The following is a 20118-nucleotide window of genomic DNA, read 5'->3' on the forward strand; positions in this document are numbered from 1 at the left end:
TAATGAGCTTTGATTTGTGCGTGTGGACAATGACTGATGGGGTTCTTTGTTTTAACATATTTGCGTTGAGCGTGTACGCCCGTGACGGACAGGGCAGTGTTTGGAAATGGCAGCAATATTGATTGGTCTACATGGCATGTTAATGCAACTGTCCCTGTTCACTTAAATAACAAATACAGTGGAACCTCTTTTTAAGTTTGGACATAATCCATTTATATCTTTCAAAATTTGAATGATCGGTTCAACGCTATCATAAATTACAATGACACCTTTATGAACTGTAGTGGTATTTTTTTTTAAATTAGGGCTGTCTAAGTTCTTAACACAAGATCCATCACAAAAAAAATGATCAAAGTAAGTTTACGGTCAATGGGCTGTCTTGAGTTTCCAATCATTTCTACAACTCTTATTTGTTTGTGATAGAGTGATTGGAGCACATACTTGTTGGTCACAAAAAACATTCATGAAGTTTGGTTCTTTTATGAATTTATTATGGGTCTACTGAAAATGTGAGCAAATCTGCTGGGTCAAAAGTATACATACAGCAATGTTAATATTTGGTTACATGTCCCTTGGCAAGTTTCACTGCAATAAGGCGCTTTTGGTAGCCATCCACAAGCTTCTGGTAGAATTTTTGACCACTCCTCTTGACGAAATTAGTGCAGTTCAGCTAAATTTGTTTGTTTTCTGACATGGACTTGTTTCTTCAGCATTGTCCACCCACACATTTAAGTCAGGACTTTAGGAAGGCCATTCTAAAACCTTCATTCTAGCCTGATTTAGCCATTCCTTTACCACTTTTGACGTATATTTGGGGTCATTGTCCCAACTGCGTCCAAGACCCAACCTCCGGGCTGATGAGTTTAGGTTGTCCTGAAGAATTTGGAAGTAATCCTCCTGTTTCATTGTCCCATTTACTCTCTGTAAAGCACCAGTTCCATTGGCAGCAAAACAGGCCCAGAGTATAATACGACCACCACCATACTTAACGGTAGGTGTGGTGTTCCTGGGATTAAAGGCCTCACCTTTACTCCTCCAAACATATTGCTGGGTATTGTGGCCAAACAGCAAACATTTTGTTTCATCTGACAACACATGGACAAAAATAAGACCTTCTGGAGGAAGGTTCTATGGTCAGATGAAATAAAAATTGAGCTGTTTGGCCACAATACCCAGCAATATGTTTGGAGGAGAAATTGTAAGGTATATATATATATATATATATATATATATATATATATATATATATATATATATATATATACACACACATACACATACGTACAATACAGGCCAAAAGTTTGGACACGCCTCATTCAATGTGTTTTCTTTATTTTCATGACTGTTTACATTGTAGATTGTCACTGAAGGCACCAAACAAGTGAAAACATGTTTTATATTCTCGTTCCTTCAAAATAGCCACCTCTTGAAGCTCATCAAGAGATTGCAAAGAGTGTGCAAAGCATTGAATGAGAAGGTGTCTAAACTTTAGGCCTGTACTATATATATATATATATATATATATATATATATATATATATATATATATATATATATACACATACATATATATATATATATATATATATATATATATATATATATATATATATATATATATATATATATATATATATATATATATATATATATGTGTATATATATATATATATATATATATGTGTATATATAGGCTATCAGCAATAATTTGTGGGTTCAATACAAACATATAAATATGGTAATAAGTCCAATGGAATTATACCCGATGAAGACGTACAGGATAGTGGTATAGCCATAATTATTGGAGTAATACAACTCTACACCATTACTGCCTGTGTGCAACACGTCCTTCTCATACTGCACAAGATGAAACCCCAAAAAGACGATCCCTTCCTGCTTCTCTGTTTTGATTGCAGTTCATCCTAGCACTAAAGCCAACTGCCACTCTTACGACTGCAGTGGCTATTCGCTTCCACTGTGTTTCGATATTTCCCAAAAAAAGCCACAAAACAAGGTTTTTATTCATCATCCCAGCCTTTGTTCCACTCCTGTTGCAGAAAAGTGCTGTTTGATTCCCGCACTCTCAACACCCAAACAAACAAACAAACACGGGCCTCCTTTCTCGCTCAATTCCGAGTTCAGTTTGAGGAACGCTCAACTGAAATTACCTGTAATCTCTCCTCGTTTGGATGGATGTTTTGGCAAGTTGGTCCAATTGCTATTGTTCACTTAGTGATTTGAACGGAAGTCTTCCCTGATAGGCCGCGACGCGGCGAAGGACGCCCGCTGTGGCGCTCACATTTGGCTCCCCATCACCATAGGCGCCGATCTACATTTCAGCCGGTGTGTGTATTAGTGTTGTCCCGATACCAATATTTTGGTACCGGTACCATAAGTATTTCGGTACTTTTCTAAATAAAGGGGACCACATAAAATGTCATTATTGGCTTTATTTGAACAAAAACAACCTTAGGGCGCTTTAAACATATGTTTCTTATTGCAAGTTTGTCCTTAAATAAAATAGCGAAGTTAATTATATTTATATAGTGCTTTTCTCTAGTGACTCAAAGCGCTTTACATAGTGAAACCCAATATCTAAGTTACATTTAAACCAGTGTGGATGGCACTGGGAGCAGGTGGGTAAAGTGTCTTGCCCAAGGACACAACGGAAGTGACTAGGATGGCGGAAGCGGGGATCAAACCTGGAACCCTCAAGTTGCTGGGACGGTTCCTCTACCAACCGAGGTATACCGCTATACGGAACATATATAAGACAACTTGTTTTTTAGTAGTAAGTAAACAAACAAAGGCTCCTAATTTAGCTGCTGACATATGCAGTAACATATTGTGTCATTTATCATTCTATCATTTTGTCAACATTATGAAGGACAAGTGGTAGAAAATGAATTATGAATCTTCTTGTTAATTTACTGTTAATATATGCTTACTTTCTCTTTTAACATGTTATATCTACACTTCTGTTAAAATGTAATAATCACTTATTCTTCTGTTGTTTGATACTTTACAATAGTTTTGGATGATACCACACATTTGGGTATCAATCCGAAACCAAGTCGTTACAGGATCATACATTGGTCATATTCAAAATCCTCATGTGTCCAGGGACATATTCCCTGAGTTTATAGACATAATATAAATTAAAAAAAAAAAACGAAAGACAATTTTGTGAAGTTAAAAAATGTCAATGTAATCATATTAGCATCGACTAGATACATTATTGTACTTGGTATCATTACAGTGGATGTTAAGTGTGGATCCAATAATGGCGTTTGTTTATATTGTAGCATCCCGGAAGAGTTGGTTCTGCAGTTTATGTTGTTTTGCGGAGCAAATATTCTTCCAAAATGTGTTTGTCATTGTTGTTTAGTGTAGTTTCACTATATGGCACATGTTTATGACAGTGTTGGCATTTTTCATACTGCCACCCTTAGTGTGACATGTATGTTGAGTAAGTATGACTTTCATTCGCCCGTGTGCAGTGTTCAAAGTCAAGATGATAGTGTCAATAGTTCATTATTGTCTCTACACTGCTGACCTGTCTCCGCTCGAAAGGTGTCCTGCTGGCCCCACTATGGACTGGACTCTCACACTATTATAATAGATCCACTATGGACTGGACTCTCACACTATTATGTTAGATCCACTATAGACTGGACTCTCACTATTATGTTAGATCCACTATGGACTGGACTCTTACTATTGTGTTAGATCCACTATGGACTGGACTCTCACACTATTATGTTAGATCCACTATGGACTGGACTCTCACTATTATGTTAGATCCACTATGGACTGGACTCTCACTATTATGTTAGATCCACTATGGACTGGACTCTCACACTATTATGTTAGATCCACTATGGACTGGACTCTCACACTATTATGTTAGATCCACTATGGACTGGACTCTCACTATTATGTTAGATCCACTATGGACTGGACTCTCACTATTATGTTAGATCCACTATGGACTGTACTCTCACAATATTATGCTAGATCCACTCGACGTCCATTGCACTGGTCGTGCAGGTTGGGGACGGGGGGGTTCCCACATCTGCGGTCCCCGCCAATGTTTCTCATTGTCCCATTGGGTTGAGTTTGTCCTTGCCCTGATGTAGGATCTGAGCCGAGGATGTCGTTGTGGCTTGTGCAGCCCTTTGAGACACTTGTGATGTAGGGCTATATAAATAAACTTTGATTGATTGATTGATTATCGGGCACAATTAAATCTTGTTTAGGTTAATTATAGACTATATGATTTGTGACTTTTTTTTATTGTGTAAAGCGGACCAAACTCGCCACAAAATTAACAAGATAGATTTTATTGTTATTATTGTAAAGATTGAAAGTTGCCATCAAGCCCACAATAAAAGTGGACAAAACCACAATAAAAGTGGGCAAAACCACAATAAAAGTGGGCAAAACCACAATAAAAGTAGACAAAACCACAATAAAAGTGGACAAAACCACAATAAAAGTGGACAAAACCACAATAAAAGTGGACAAAACCACATTAAAAGTGGACAAAACCACATCAAAAGTGGACAAAACCACGATAAAAGTAGACAAAACCACAATAAAAGTGGACAAAACCACCATAAAAGTCAACAAAACCACCATAAAAATGGACAAAACCACAATAAAAGTAGACCAAACCACAATAAAAGTGGACAAAACCACAATAAAAGTGGACAAAACCACAATAAAAGTGGACAAAACCACAATTAAAGTAGACAGAACCACAATTAAAGTAGACAGAACCACAATGAAAGTAGACAACCACAATTAAAGTAGACAACACCACAATAAAAACAGACAAAACCACAATTAAAGTGGACAAAACCACAAAAAAGTAGACAAAACCACAATAAAAGTGGACAAAACCACCATAAAAGTGGACACGACCACAATAAAAGTAGACAAAACCACAATCCATCCATCCATCCATTTTCTAAAGTAGACAGAACCACAATTAAAGTAGACAGAACCACAATTAAAGTAGACAGAACCACAATGAAAGTAGACAACCACAATTAAAGTAGACAACACCACAAAAAAGTAGACAAAACCACAATAAAAGTGGACAAAACCACCATAAAAGTGGACACGACCACAATAAAAGTAGACAAAACCACAATAAAAGTAGACAAAACCACGATAAAAGTGGACAAAACCACAATTAAAGTAGACAGAACCACAATTAAAGTAGACAGAACCACAATTAAAGTGGACAAAACCACAAAAAAGTAGACAAAACCACAATAAAAGTGGACAAAACCACCATAAAAGTGGACACGACCACAATAAAAGTAGACAAAACCACAATAAAAGTAGACAAAACCACGATAAAAGTGGACAAAACCACAATTAAAGTAGACAGAACCACAATTAAAGTAGACAGAACCACAATTAAAGTAGACAGAACCACAATTAAGATGGACAACCACAATTAAAGTAGACAACACCACAATACAAACAGACAAAACCACAATTAAAGTGGACAAAACCACAATAAAAGTGAACAAAACCACAATTAAAGTAGACAGAACTACAATTAAAGTAGACAGAACCACAAAAACAGACAAAACCACAATTAAAGTAGACAAAACCACAAAAAAAGTAGACACAACCCCAATAAAAGTGGACAAAACCACCATAAAAGTGGACACAACCACAATAAAAGTAGACAAAACCACAATAAAAGTAGACAAAACCACAATAAAAGTGAACAAAACCACAATAAAAGTAGACAAAACCCCAATTAAAGTAGACAGAACCACAATTAAAGTGGACAAAACCACAATACAAACAGACAAAACCACAATTAAAGTGGACAAAACCACAATAAAAGTGAACAAAACCACAATTAAAGTAGACAGAACTACAATTAAAGTAGACAGAACCACAATTAAAGTAGACAGAACCACAATGAAAGTAGACAACCACAATTAAAGTAGACAACACCACAATAAAAACAGACAAAACCACAATTAAAGTAGACAAAACCACAATAGAAGTGGACAAAACCACCATAAAAGTGGACACATACACAATAAAAGTAGACAAAACCACAATAAAAGTAGACAAAACCACAATAAAAGTGGACAAAATCACAATTAAAGTAGACAGAACCACAATTAAAGTAGACAGAACCACAATTAAAGTGGACAAAACCACAATGAAAGTAGACAACCACAATTAAAGTAGACAACACCACAATAAAAACAGACAAAACCACAATTAAAGTGGACAAAACCACAAAAAAAGTAGACAAAACCACAATAAAAGTGGACAAAACCACCATAAAAGTGGACACAACCACAATAAAAGTAGACAAAACCACAATAAAAGTAGACAAAACCACAATAAAAGTGGACAAAACCACAATAAAAGTAGACAAAACCACAATAAAAGTAGACAGAACCACAATTAAAGTAGACAGAACCACAATTAAAGTGGACAAAACCACAATAAAAGTAGACAACCACAATAAAGTAGACAACACCACAATAAAAACAAACAAAAACACAATTAAAGTGAACAAAATCACAATAAAACTAGACAAAACCACAATAAAAGTGGACAAAACCTCCATAAAAGTGGACAAAACCACAATAAAAGTAGACAAAACCAGAATTAAAGTAGACAGAACCACAATTAAAGTAGACAAAACCACAATAAAAGTAGACAACCACAATTAAAATAGACAACCACAATTAAAGTAGACAACACCACAATAAAAACAGACAAAACCACAATTAAAGTGGACAAAACCACAATAAAAGTAGACAAAATCACAATAAAAGCAGACAAAACCACCATAAAAGTGGACACAACCACAATAAAAGTAGACAAAACCACAATAAAAGTGGACAAAACCACAATAAAAGTGGACAAAACCACAATTAAAGTAGACCGAACCACAATTAAAGTAGACAGAACCACAATTAAAGTAGACAGAACCACATCTAAGGTGGACAACCACAATTAAAGTAGACAACACCACTATAAAAGCAGACAAAACCACAATAAAGCACCCCCGGGATCGGCGCCCATGCCCACCACCAAGCAAAGTGCGTCAAACGCTGATGAAAATCAATTAAAAGGCGAGAGATCAGGTAGGTCAAGATGCAAAAACCCCGCCTTTCTTGTAGGCGAGCGTTCGCGTTATCCGGTCCGACGTGAGATCATTCCCGCCGCGGTTTATTCAAGCCAACTTAATAAAGAAAGTATTGCTCGGAGAAAAGACGTATCGATTTAATGTGCCTCAGACTACATCTCAAGGATTCTTCAGCCGTCCTGATCATTGCGATATTACTGCTGGGAATGACGTAATTAAGTTTGACAAGCGAGTGAGTGGACGTCTTATGGATTTCATAACGCGCCTGAACCTTCTCTCTCGGTGTTTCACCGTGTCCTCACCTGCTGTTTCCTTTTTTTTTTTTTTTTTTTTTAGCGCAAACTATCCCATTTGCTAAAAGCGCCTGAGTTCGGCGAGACGTGTCGGGTGATGTAAAAGGAAGCTGGTTGACAGCAGAAGAATTTCAATGCCCCTCCCGAAAATCTCCCGGGGCAACCATTCTCCCGAATTTCTCCCGATTTCCACCCAGACAACAATATTGGGGGCGTGCCTTAAAGGCACTGCATTTGCATGCCGGCCCAATCACATAATATCTGTGGCTTTTCAAACCCACAAGTGAATGCAAATGCATACTTGGTCAACAGCCATACAGGTCACACTGAGGGTGGCCGTATAAACAACTTGAACACTGTTACAAATATGCGCCACACTGTGAACCACACCAAACAAGAATGACAAACACATTTCGGGAGAACATCCGCACCGTAACATTTCCATCCGCACCGTAACACAACATAAACACAACAGAACAAATACCCAGAACCCCTTGCAGCACTAACTCTTCCAGGACGCTACAATGTACACCCCCCGCTAGCCCCTATCCCCCCACCTCAACCTCCTCATGCTCTCTCAGGGAGAGCATGTCCCAATTTCCAAGCTGCTGTTTTGAGGCATGTTAAAAAAATTATGCACTTTGTGACTTCAATAATAAATATGGCAGTGCCATGTTGGCATTTTTTTCCATAACTTGAGTTGATTTATTTTGGAAAACCTTGTTACATTGTTTAATGCATCCAGCGGGGCATCACAACAAAATTAGGCATAATAATGTGTTAATTCCACAACTGTATATATCGCTATCGGTTGATATCGGTAATTAAGAGTTGGACAATATCGAACAGCTCCTCGGTGGCAAGGCCCCGGGGGTGGATGAGATCCACCCGGAGTTCCTTAAGGCTCTGGATGCTGTGGGGCTGTCTTGGTTGAAAAGACTCTGCAGCATCGCGTGGACATCGGGGGCTGTACCTCTGGATTGGCAGACCGGGGTGGTGATTCCTCTCTTTAAGAAGGGGAACCGGAGGGTGGGTTTTAACTATCGTGGGATCACACTCCTCAGCCTTCCCGGTAAGGTCTATTCGGGTGTACTGGAGAGGAGGCTACGCCGGATAGTCGAACCTCGGATTCAGGAGGAACAGTGTGGTTTTCGTCCTGGTCGTGGAACTGTGGACCAGCTCTATACTCTCGGCAGGGTCCTTGAGGGTGCATGGGAGTTTGCCCAACCAGTCTACATGTGCTTTGTAGACTTGGAGAAGGCATTCAACCGTGTCCCTCGGGAGGTCCTGTGGGGAGTGCTCAGAGAGTATGGGGTATCGGATTGTCTGATTGTGGCGGTCCGCTCCCTGTATGATCAGTGTCAGAGCTTGGTCCGCATTGCCGGCAGTAAGTCGGACACGTTTCCAGTGAGGGTTGGACTCCGCCAAGGCTGCCTTTTGTCACCGATTCTGTTCATAACTTTTATGGACAGAATTTCTAGGCGCAGTCAGGGCGTTGAGGGGATCCGGTTTGGTGGCTGCAGGATTAGGTCTCTGCTTTTTGCAGATGATGTGGTCCTGATGGCTTCGTCTGGCCAGGATCTTCAGCTCTCACTGGATCGGTTCGCAGCCGAGTGTGAAGCGACTGGGATGAGAATCAGCACCTCCAAGTCCGAGTCCATGGTTCTCTCCCGGAAAAGGGTGGAGTGCCATCTCCGGGTTGGGGAGGAGACCCTGCCCCAAATGGAGGAGTTCAAGTACCTAGGAGTCTTGTTCAAGAGTGGGGGAAGAGTGGATCGTGAGATCGACAGGCGGATTGGTGCGGCATCTTCAGTAATGCGGACGCTGTATCGATCCGTTGTGGTGAAGAAGGAGCTGAGCCGGAAGGCAAAGCTCTCAATTTACCGGTCGATCTACGTTCCCATCCTCACCTATGGTCATGAGCTTTGGGTTATGACAGAAAGGACAAGATCACAGGTACAAGCGGCCGAAATGAGTTTCCTCCGCCGGGTGGCGGGCTCTCCCTTAGAGATAGGATGAGAAGCTCTGTCATCCGGGAGGAGCTCAAAGTAAAGCCGATGCTCCTCCACATTGAGAGGAGCCAGATGAGGTGGTTCAGGCATCTGGTCAGGAGGCCACCCGAACGCCTCCCTAGGGAGGTGTTTAGGGCACGTCCAACCGGTAGGAGGCCACGGGGAAGACCCAGGACACGTTGGGAAGACTATGTCTCCAGGCTGGCCTGGGAACGGCTCGGGATTGATTTAATTATTTATTTTTTGAATTATTTATTTCAAACCTGCACAGTACAACACACACTTTTTTTTTTAAACATTTTGGCAGGGACATTTATGCAAGGCTTGAAAAGGGGTTGGATGAAGCAAATGCTTATAATATCCCAACCCCTCTCACTCATTCCACATTTAACATAAACAATATAATACAAAAACAATACTATACAAACAAAAACAAGAAAAGCTCCCGGGAAGAGCTAGACGAAGTGGCTGGGGAGAGGAAAGTCTGGGCTTCCCTGCTTGGGCTGCTGCCCCCGCCACTCGACCTTGGATAAGCGAAAGAAGATGGATGGATGTATGGATGGATGGACAATATCGGCAAAAAAGGCATTATAGGACATCTCTAATCCCTACTAATAATTTGTGCAATTTAAGTTTGTCGAACCAAAATTACATCAGAATGAGAACCAAAGAGAAGAGAAATAAAAGAGCGCTCGACTCATTTCCATTCCAAATGATGGCTGCTGTGTTGTGACAAGGGTGCCCTCTATCAGCCCCCTGACAAGCCAGCCGGGGACTTGATGAATGGAAGGAACAGTGAAAATGGAAGGAATCAAGGAAGCAAGGGCCGTTCATAATGCATCTAAAAACTCTGTAACTCAATCTTATTATCCTCCTCCGTCTTCTTCCTGGCGACGTGTCTAATGTAATGATTTGTCAGCAGAACGCGGCAGTTGCGTTGGCCTTGAAAGTACCCGCGCCGCGTGTCACCCTGGCAGAAAAGGATAGATAGGACTTGATTGGCTCTCCTTATTTTGCATTAGGGTCCCATCAGCGGGCTGCGGGATGATGTACCCGCGCCTGAATGCCGCCAGACAGACTCGCCATTTATCCAGTCGGAACGGCGCGCGACTTTTGCGTACGAACGTGTGTACACTACATGCAAATGGGAAGAATGTGTCAATTATGCCCCAGACCCTCGGGGTGCCACGGCCAAATTGTGTCATTTATCATCCTCGCGATAAATATGTGTCGGGGTGTTGTGCGGGGGTAGACATTTGTGCGCTTCCCCCCTCTTTCCCTACCTAATTTTCTGGACAGGGGTCACCTCTGTGCATCAGGTCATCGTTATCAAACAAAGCATGAACACTGTATGCACGCTGTCGTACCTTTTTTGAGGCTTTTTCATTGGCTGGTAATGGAGGCAGCGAGATAAGAGTCCTTGTTTGTGTGTCCTGCACGTGCACACGGGGCTTCAGGGACCTTCTCTTGCATTGTGTTGGCTTTTATTTTGGCATTCTGCAACCTCAACCCTCCCTTGGGCGAGAGTAGCACCCATGACAAATGCGTGGTCTCCCTCTCCCATTGTTGCATTCATGGCCATGACCTTGCTGTCATTTCATTATTTCTGCACTGTCTCAGGCTTTTTTTTGTATTTTTTGAATTATTATTTTCCCCTGAAATGCGCTCCCTCCTTCTGTCTTTGCCTACGGGAGAAACCGCTCAACTGTCATTGTGATTACAATCCTTGCCAATGAAAGACAATAACTAGGAGTGTGGGAACAAATTGATTCGAATTCGAATCGCGATTCTCACGTGCGATTCAGAATTGATTCTCATTTTTTAAAAATCGATTTTTTTTTTAATGTATTTATTATTTATTATTTTTTTATTTGTATTTATTTTTTTATTTATTTGAAATTATTTTATTTATTTTTTTAATCAATCCAACAAAACAATACACAGCAATATCATAACAATGCAATCCAATTCCAAAACCAAACCCAACCCAGCAACACTCAGAACTGCAATAAACAGAGCAATTGTGAGGAGACACAAACACGACACAGAACAAACCAAAAGTAGGTATAGCTCGGTTGGTAGAGCGGGTTGCAGGTTCGATCCCCGCTTCCGCCATCCTAGTCACTGCTGTTGTGTCCTTGAGCAAGACACTTTACCCACTTGCTCCCAGTGCCACCCACACTGGTTTAAATGTAACTTAGATATTGGGTTTCACTATGTAAAGCGCTTTGAGTCACTAGAGAAAAGCGCTATATAAATATAATTCACTTCACTAGTGAAACAAAAATGAATATTATCAACAACAGTATCAATATTAGTTACCATTTCAACATAGCAGTGATTAAAAATCCCTCATTGACATTATCATTAGACATTTATTAAAAAAAATAAAATAAAAAAAATGAACAATAGTGTCACAGTGGCTTACATTTGCATCCCATCTCATAAGCTTGACAACACACTGTGTCCAATATTTTCACAAAGATAAAATAAGTCATATTTTTGGTTCATTTAATTGTTAAAACTAATTTACATTATTGCAATCAGTTGATAAAACATTGTCCTTTACAATTATAAAAGCTTTTTACAAAAATCTACTACTCTGCTTGCATGTCAGCAGACTGGGGTAGATCCTGCTGAAATCCTATGTATTGAATGAATAGAGAATCCTTTTGAATCGGGAAAAATATCGTTTTTGAATCGAGAATCGTGTTGAATTGAAAAAAAAATCGATTTTGAATCGAATCGTGAGCCCAAGAATCGATATTCAATCGAATCGTAGGACACCCAAAGATTCACAGCCCTAATAATAACATACTTTATGAATGCAGTGACGAGCAGTCACAAGCTACATGTAGCGACTAGAGATGTTCGATAATGGCTTTTTTGCCGATATCCGATATTGTCCAACTCTTAATTTTTGGTGTGGGTTCACAGTGTGAAACATATTTGTAACATTATTAAAGTTGTTTATACGGCCACCCTCAGTGTGACCTGTATGGCTGTTGACCAAGTATGCACTGCATTCACTTGTGTGTGTGAAAAGCCGCAGATATTATGTGATTGGGCCGGCATGCAAATGCAGTGCCTTTAAGGTTTATTGACGCTCTGTACTTCTCCCTACGTCCGTGTACCACGCCGTACAGCGGCATTTAAAAAGTCATACATTTTACTTTTTGAAACCGATACCAATAATTTCCGGTATTACATTTTGAAGCATTTATCGTCCGATAATATCGGCAGTCCGATATTATCGGACATCTCTAGTAGCGACGCTACCCGCCTTGTGGTTAGAGTGTCCGCCCTAAAACTGGAAGGTTGTGAGTTCAATCCCCGGTCGAGTCATACCAAAGACTATAAACAAATGGGACCCATTGCCTCCCTGCTTGGCATACCGTGATACTAATGAATCATATTCGGTACTATACCGGTAAAAATAAAATGTACCGGTACCGCACCGCCCCGCTCCCCCGTCGTGTCATTGCTGGCTTACGAGCAGACAAGCATGTTCGGCAGTGCACAATCGCAGAGTACTTACAAGCAGACACATTGTGTAGACAGAAAAGGGAGAACAGACACATTGTGGCTTTAAAACTAACGATAAAGGTGAAGTTATAACACTGCAACACCCACCGGAAGAGGTGCTTTAAGACATGGCTAGCTAGCTACCGGCTAACATCCATCCACAGTGTTTTGGCTACTTCTAAATCACTAATCCTCGCCTCCATGGTGACAAATAAAGTAAGTTTCTTAGAAGTATCATTACTGCAGGACGAGGAATAGCTAAACATGCTTCACTACACACCGTAGCTCTACGGCGTCAAAATGTAAACAAATACCATTGGTGGATCTACACCTAACATCCACTGTAATGATACCAAGTACAGGAGCGTATCTAGTCAATACTACTATTGTTTGGCATCACATCTTTTTTAGTTTTTAAAATGTACATTATGTTTATAAAGTCAGGAAATATGTCCTTGGACACATGAGGACTTTGGATATGACCAATGTATGATCCTGTAATTACTTGGTATCGGATTGATACCCACATTTCTGGTATCATCCAAAACTAATATAACGTATCAAACAACAGACGAATAAGTGATTATTACATTTTAACAGAAGTGTAGATAGAACATGTTAAAAGAGAAAGTAAGCAGATATTAACAGTAAATGAACAAGTAGATTAATAATTCATTTTCTACCACTTGTCCTTAATAATGTTGACAAAATAATAGAATGATAAATGACACAATATGTTACTGCATATGTCAGCAGACTAATTAGGAACCTTTGTTTGTTTACTTACTACTAAAAAACAAGTTGTCTTGTACGTTCACTATTTTATTTAGGGACAAACTTGCAATAAGAAACATATGTTTAATGTACCCTAAGATTTTTTGTTAAAATAAAGCCAATAATGCCATTTTTTTGTGGTCCCCTTTATTTACAAAAGGTATCGAAAAGTACCGAAATACATTTTGGTACCGGTACCAAAATATTGGTATCGAGACAACACTAGCATTTCAGTTGAGCTTCAGCTCTTCAATTTTCAAACCATTCCTACGGTTTATTGAAACTTTTTTTTTTCTAAATTAATACTGCAGTTATTCAGATTTTCTATTACATTGATTGGGGCATTCACATGACTCAAAAAAACTGTATGTATTATTATTATTATTTTTATAACAATTTATTAGCTTGCTTTAGCATATGTCTTTATTAATCGTCTTATTATTTTGCATTTTTACATTGCTGTATGTTTGTTTTGTGTTGCAGTGACGTGCGGTGAGGTTGATGGCTGGTGAGGCACTGACTTCATCACAGTCAGATTTACAAACATATGAACCCTAAAGAGTATCTTATTCACCATTTGATTGGCAGCAGTTAACGGGTTATGTTTAAAAGCTCATACCAGCATTCTTCCCTGGTTGGCACTCAGCATCAAGGGTTGGAATTGGGGGTTGAATCACCAAAAATGATTCCCGGGCACGGCGCCGCTGCTGCCCACTGCTCCCCTCACCTCCCAGGGGGTGAGCAAGGGGATGGATCACATGCAGAGGACACATTTCACCACACCTAGTGTGTGTGACAATCATTACTACTTTAACTTAACTTTAACTTTACACATACAAACTGTAGCACACAAAAAATAAAATCTAATAAAAAAAATGTTATTATGGTTTTACCTTTACTTATAAATGAAGTCCATGCGCCACTCTTTTTGAACAAAAGCATCGATAACTTGTTTATAGAAGTCTTCCTTATCTTTCTTCAGTTTTAAAAGTCTCTCTGTCTCGATGGAGATCTTCTTTTAATTATTACCTCCTGCTTCGATTGAAAGTCCAGTTTAGAAAACTGTTTTATTTTAGATATGTAATCATCCATGTTAAAAGTTCAGGCAAGAGGAAAAAATAAACGATCTCTGCTAACTGTTACTGCTTGTTGTCACTTCTTCTGCAGCCGAGTAGTCGCAAGAATGATCTCTGGGATCACCAGCGCCCTCTACCACCAGGAGGCGGGATTACTGCGAGCCTCACACAGTGCGTCTTCGCAGCAGTTTTATGATTGCTCAGCACAAGAAATATGTTACACACATACAGTTGTTGACAAACTGTACATTATATACCTCAGCTAACTAAACTATGGAAATGTATAATATAATTCATATAGCAATACGGTCTCACTGCACAGCAGGCCAGCAGTTAGCCGAGTCATTGCGCAATCCATGGTGAGGCTCAACTGGCTGGTGACTCACCGCAAGTCTCTTCTCAGTATTTGAACGGCAAATGTGAAAATTCAGCGATTTTGAATAAAAACAATCTAAAACTGGTGAAGTTAAATTGAAAATAACTTTATAGTATAATCACTGGATACATATAACAATTGCATTTTTATTTTTACATTTTTTTTCTTTCCATGATGGCATGTGAGGCCCCCCCTCACCTGCCTCCCCTGACTGCACGTCACTGTTGTTTTGTATATAATCTCCATCTTTTGTTTAATATTTTATACAACGTTAATTTTGTGTATTTGTGTAATGATTTGATGAAACACCAGATTTCGATCTACTTTCTGTACAACAAAGTCTTTGCGATGCAAACACTTAAGGGGAAGGTGAAGGGGGGGGGGGGCACAGCAAGACCACCTGGCAATTTCCACCCTCAACTAGGTAAAGGTGTGGAAAAAGATCAACGACCAAATTGCCTTCCACTTCCACAAAGCCGCCTCATAACGTTCCATCTTTATTTTCTGCTCAATTAACAGTCAATTACAGGTTATCAGGACTACTAATTAAGGCCCAGTAGGGGGTGCTGTGTGGATAGGCACCAATTAAACCTACAGACAGTCTAAAGTGCATAGTGATGCATCTATTTTTATTGTTTTTATATACCCTTCTGTTTTCTCATTATAAACACCAAAAACAACCCAAAATGGGGCTAAATGAGGAGTGGCCTTTAGTGAGCTCATCCATCATGTTTTAAGACAAAGGCTGGAGGAAAGGTGGGTGGACTTGTGGACACTTTGCCAAGTCTCGTCCTCCATCGTCCATTATGAGGGGATGAATGCCGGGGTCTCCATGGTCCGAAGGACAATGACGAGACCAGCTTGTGCCATCACAGCTCGCTTTCAACAGGGTCCCCGAGCCTCCCCCCCCCTGGGTTTCCGTGGTTAAGGTTACACGCAGTGACACACCGGAGGTCTTACCTGGATGAGCGACTCGCTCAGTCTTTCCTCGTCCACCTGCAGCACGATGTCTCGGATCTCATCATAGGGCAGGCGGAAGGAGCCCAAGAAAATTGCTGTGGAGACGTGAAGAAATAGAGAGAGGGGGGGTAAAAAAAAAAAAAAAAGAACAATTTCCTTTTAGTTCCGTTCTTTAAAAAACAACAACATTGCAGCTGAAAAAACAAAAATGGCACAACAAAAGCGCCATCGTGTCACTAGTGAGAACAAATATAATGCTTGTCTCTCCACAGGACGGCTTGGGAAAATAAGGTTGACTAAACATTCGATAATGGCTTTTTTGCCGATATTACGATATTGTCCAACTTTTAATTACCGATTCCGATATATACAGTTGTGGAATTAACACATTTTTATGCCTAATTTTGTTGTGATGCCCCGCTGGATGCACTAAACCAGTGGTCCCCAACCTTTTTGTAGCTGCAGACCGGTCAACGCTTGAAAATTTGTCCCACGGACCGGTGGGGGTGGGGGGGTTATGTTTTTTTATTTGCATTTATTTTTTTTTGTCATAAAGAAATACAATCATGTGTGCTTACGGACTGTATCCCTGCAGACTGTATTGATCTATATTGATATATAATGTATATATTGTGTTTTTTATGTTGATTTAATAATTAAAAAAAAGTGGTTGGGGACCACTGCATTAAACAAGGTTTTCCAAAATAAATCAACTCAAGTTATGGAAAAAAAAATGCCAACATGGCACTGCCGTATTTATTATTGAAGTCACAAAGTGCTTTTTTTTTTTTAACATGCCTCAAAACAGCAGCGACAGAACCAATGAAGGCACACAGCTTCAGTCCAGAGTATACTAGAGTAATAAAGTCAATAATGACATAGTCCTCCTTTAGTGCAAGACTGCCTGGCATACTGTATTACAGGGAATTATAAACTGGGCTCAATCAGAACAGCCGATATGGGCATCTACATCAACTATATGATTTGCCTGAGAAGATAGACAGGAAAAAAAAACTAAACTTTTTGAAACCGATACCGATAATTTCCGATATTACATTTTAAAGCATTTATCGGCCGATAATATTGGCAGTCCGATATTATCGGGAATCTCTAATTATGAGTGAGTTAACAGTATTAAACAGAGCAAAAACACAAAAATGAATCTTGTGTGTTAGAAACAGCAACTAAGCTGAAAATGTAGTCACAGGATTTAGGAGACGCGATAAGAAAACTACCGTAGATTCCAGACTATAAACCACTCATTTTTTCCCCTACACTTTGAACCCTGCGGTTTATAAGACAGTGCGGTTAATTTGTGGGGTTTTCTCCAACAACAGCCATAATAAAAGTAGTTAAAAAACAAGCAAATACACCAATAAATAGTTGTATTGTTCGTGCAATGGACGAGTTCGCTCACTGCAGGGGTCCTTCCATTTACGGGTAGTGCTTTGTTTTTTTTCAACCGGAGTGCTGTTCGGCTTCCAGCCAGGCATATTGTTTCTACTTGTATGGATTATTCATTCATCACCCCAAGCAACGTTTGTAAGTTTTACAATATAACTAAAACAACCCTTACTTACTAAAACATCCCATGTGTGATGTCTGTAGGAGTGTTTTCATGCATATTTGTACATGCTACTGTGATGTAATAACGCCAGCGTCGTTATCATTAGCTAATATGCAAACACGTCTGTCTTTGTTAAAGTTATTAACTTACAGTGGCAGTCTTTTTGTATTGTTTCAGTTTCAAAAATTCCTCACTGAAATGACCAAAACGTCATCGTGGATTTATTGAGTCTGACGGTGGCTTCTGTTTTGTTTGATTATCCGTTTTACTGCTGTGTTTTTTTTTCTTTTTTTAATTTTATTTTATCTTTATTAAATCAACATAGATAGAAAAAAACACACGATACACTTCCAACTAGTGCATCAACCCCCAAAAAAAAACCTCCCTCCCCCATTCACACTCATACACACCCACTCACACAAAAGGGGTTGTTTCTTTCTGCTATCAATATTCTGGTTCCCACAACATGGACAACACTTCTGCAAGGGACACAACACAGTCCCTAAAGCCCACTTGATTGTTTGTGCTGCTGGTCCACTAACATTTTCATTTAATTACTTCTTTTTTTTTCCTTTTTCTCGCTTATGTAATTATTTTTATATTGTTTTACTTTCCTTTTTATCCAAGAAAATATTTATTTATCTTATCTATAAAAAAAAAAAAAAAAAAAAAAAAAAAAAAAAGGAAAGAAAGGACCTTATCTTCACCAGACCTGGTTGCAAATGAAATTAGCTTCGTTTAAAGGTTTTTTTTTTTAAACCAGGTCCAGTCCAGATAATGTCCAAGTCGGGTCCAGCAACACACACCTTCATTCTTGTACACTGAGAAAGAAAAAAAAAATAGATTTTTTTTTTTTACTGCTGTGTTAGGTATGTAAATAAACATTTACCAAATATTTCGTATTGGTATATACCTATGACCTATATAATAGACAACAAAATGTATCTCTTGTGTTAGAAACAGCAACTAAGCTGGAAGTGTAGTCGCATAACTTAAGAGACATGATAAACTGCCGTAGATTCCAGACAAACCGCTCTTTTTTTCCTACACTTTGAACCCTGCGGTTTATAAGACGGTGTGGCTAGTTTGTGGGTTTTTCTCCGACAACAGCCATAATAAAAGTAGTTAAAAAAAACAAGCAAATACACCGATAAATAGTAGTATTGTTCGTGCAATGGACGAGTTCGCTCACTGCAGGGGTCCTTCCATTTACAGGTAGTGCTTTGTTTTTTTTTTCTACCGGAGTGCTGTTCGGCTTCCAGCCAGGCATAGTGTTTCTACTCGCATGGATTATTCATTCATCACTCCAAGCAACGTTTGTTAGTTTTACAATAGAACTAAAACAACTCTTACTTACATGCTATGACGCTAGCACGTTAGCATGAGTTAATGTGCATAGAGAAAAGTGCTGTATAATTATAATTCACTTCACATCACTCTAGAACTACAACTGGTCCGGAACTAACAGTGTTCGAATTAGCAGCAAAGTGAATAGCCGTCTCGGTTGTGGCTCGGAGAACGACCGGAGGCAACAACAAGTAAGCTATCTAGACGTCTTTTCATCCTGAATAAACAGTCAGAAAGCGGCTTAATTATGGTCTGTAAAACAATCTATGCGGCATTTTGACCAAAGAACCAGCATTACATGTTATGTAGACCACAGGGGAGTGTTTTACATGGAGAAAAAAAACAACATAATGAGCCCTTTAATGCACTTTTTTGTATAAAAATAGACTTATTTTTTTTAACGTGAAAAAAATAAAAAATGAAATAAAAAATTAAACAAAAAAAAATACACCTAAATAGACCCGCCCATTGGCAGTGTGCCTTGTAATCTGGTGCTCATTGTGGTCGGAAAAATACGTTAATAAGAATAATAATGTGTACAACTGTTGATTAGTAGTACTGGTGAAAATGCCTACAGTGAAGTACATGTGATTCCAGGTAGGAGTCCCAGGTGCATTATGAAAGTCACTTATCAGATATTAACGTGTTAATTTTCCAATAATTTGTTCTGTTAGGTCCCTAACACATAACTTGGTGGAGACCCGTTGTCTTTAATGACAGCCTGCTGGCGACCGCAATCACGGTCACTTCAACTGCAACACGTCGTCCTTAAACATTTCAACGGAGGCTTTCATAGCCTTCATTAGAGAAAAGCCACGTATGTTGATGAAGCTTTGATTGGAGACCACAAGCCGCAAAGCCAAATGTCGGTAGGGGCGGGGGTGGGTTGACGTATTCCAAAGCCCTTGTTGCATTTTAATGACTGATGGCATTGGCGAAAACGAACGCCGTCACAGCCATGCATGCGCGACACCTTGGGCGTCCATATGCTCTATCATAGTTTGATGTTTTCACAAACTGTTTAGTCGTTTGGACGGTGAAAAACGA

At 39.4% G+C, this 20118-nt stretch overlaps 1 protein-coding gene across 4 annotated transcripts in view; it reads right to left on the reverse strand.

Moving 5' to 3' along the window:
• diaph2 (diaphanous-related formin 2) overlaps positions 1–20118 on the reverse strand; it is a 1014494-nt gene that overhangs the window by 415178 nt on the left and 579198 nt on the right. For all 4 annotated transcript variants that reach the window (XM_061976707.1, XM_061976705.1, XM_061976704.1 and 1 more), the window contains one exon: positions 16158–16252. In XM_061976707.1, the coding sequence (XP_061832691.1) occupies positions 16158–16252 (95 nt within the window). The remainder of the gene's footprint in view (positions 1–16157; positions 16253–20118) is intronic.

Source organism: Nerophis lumbriciformis, linkage group LG16 (assembly GCF_033978685.3).
Source record: "Nerophis lumbriciformis linkage group LG16, RoL_Nlum_v2.1, whole genome shotgun sequence".
In the NCBI taxonomy this organism is placed as follows: domain Eukaryota; kingdom Metazoa; phylum Chordata; class Actinopteri; order Syngnathiformes; family Syngnathidae; genus Nerophis; species Nerophis lumbriciformis.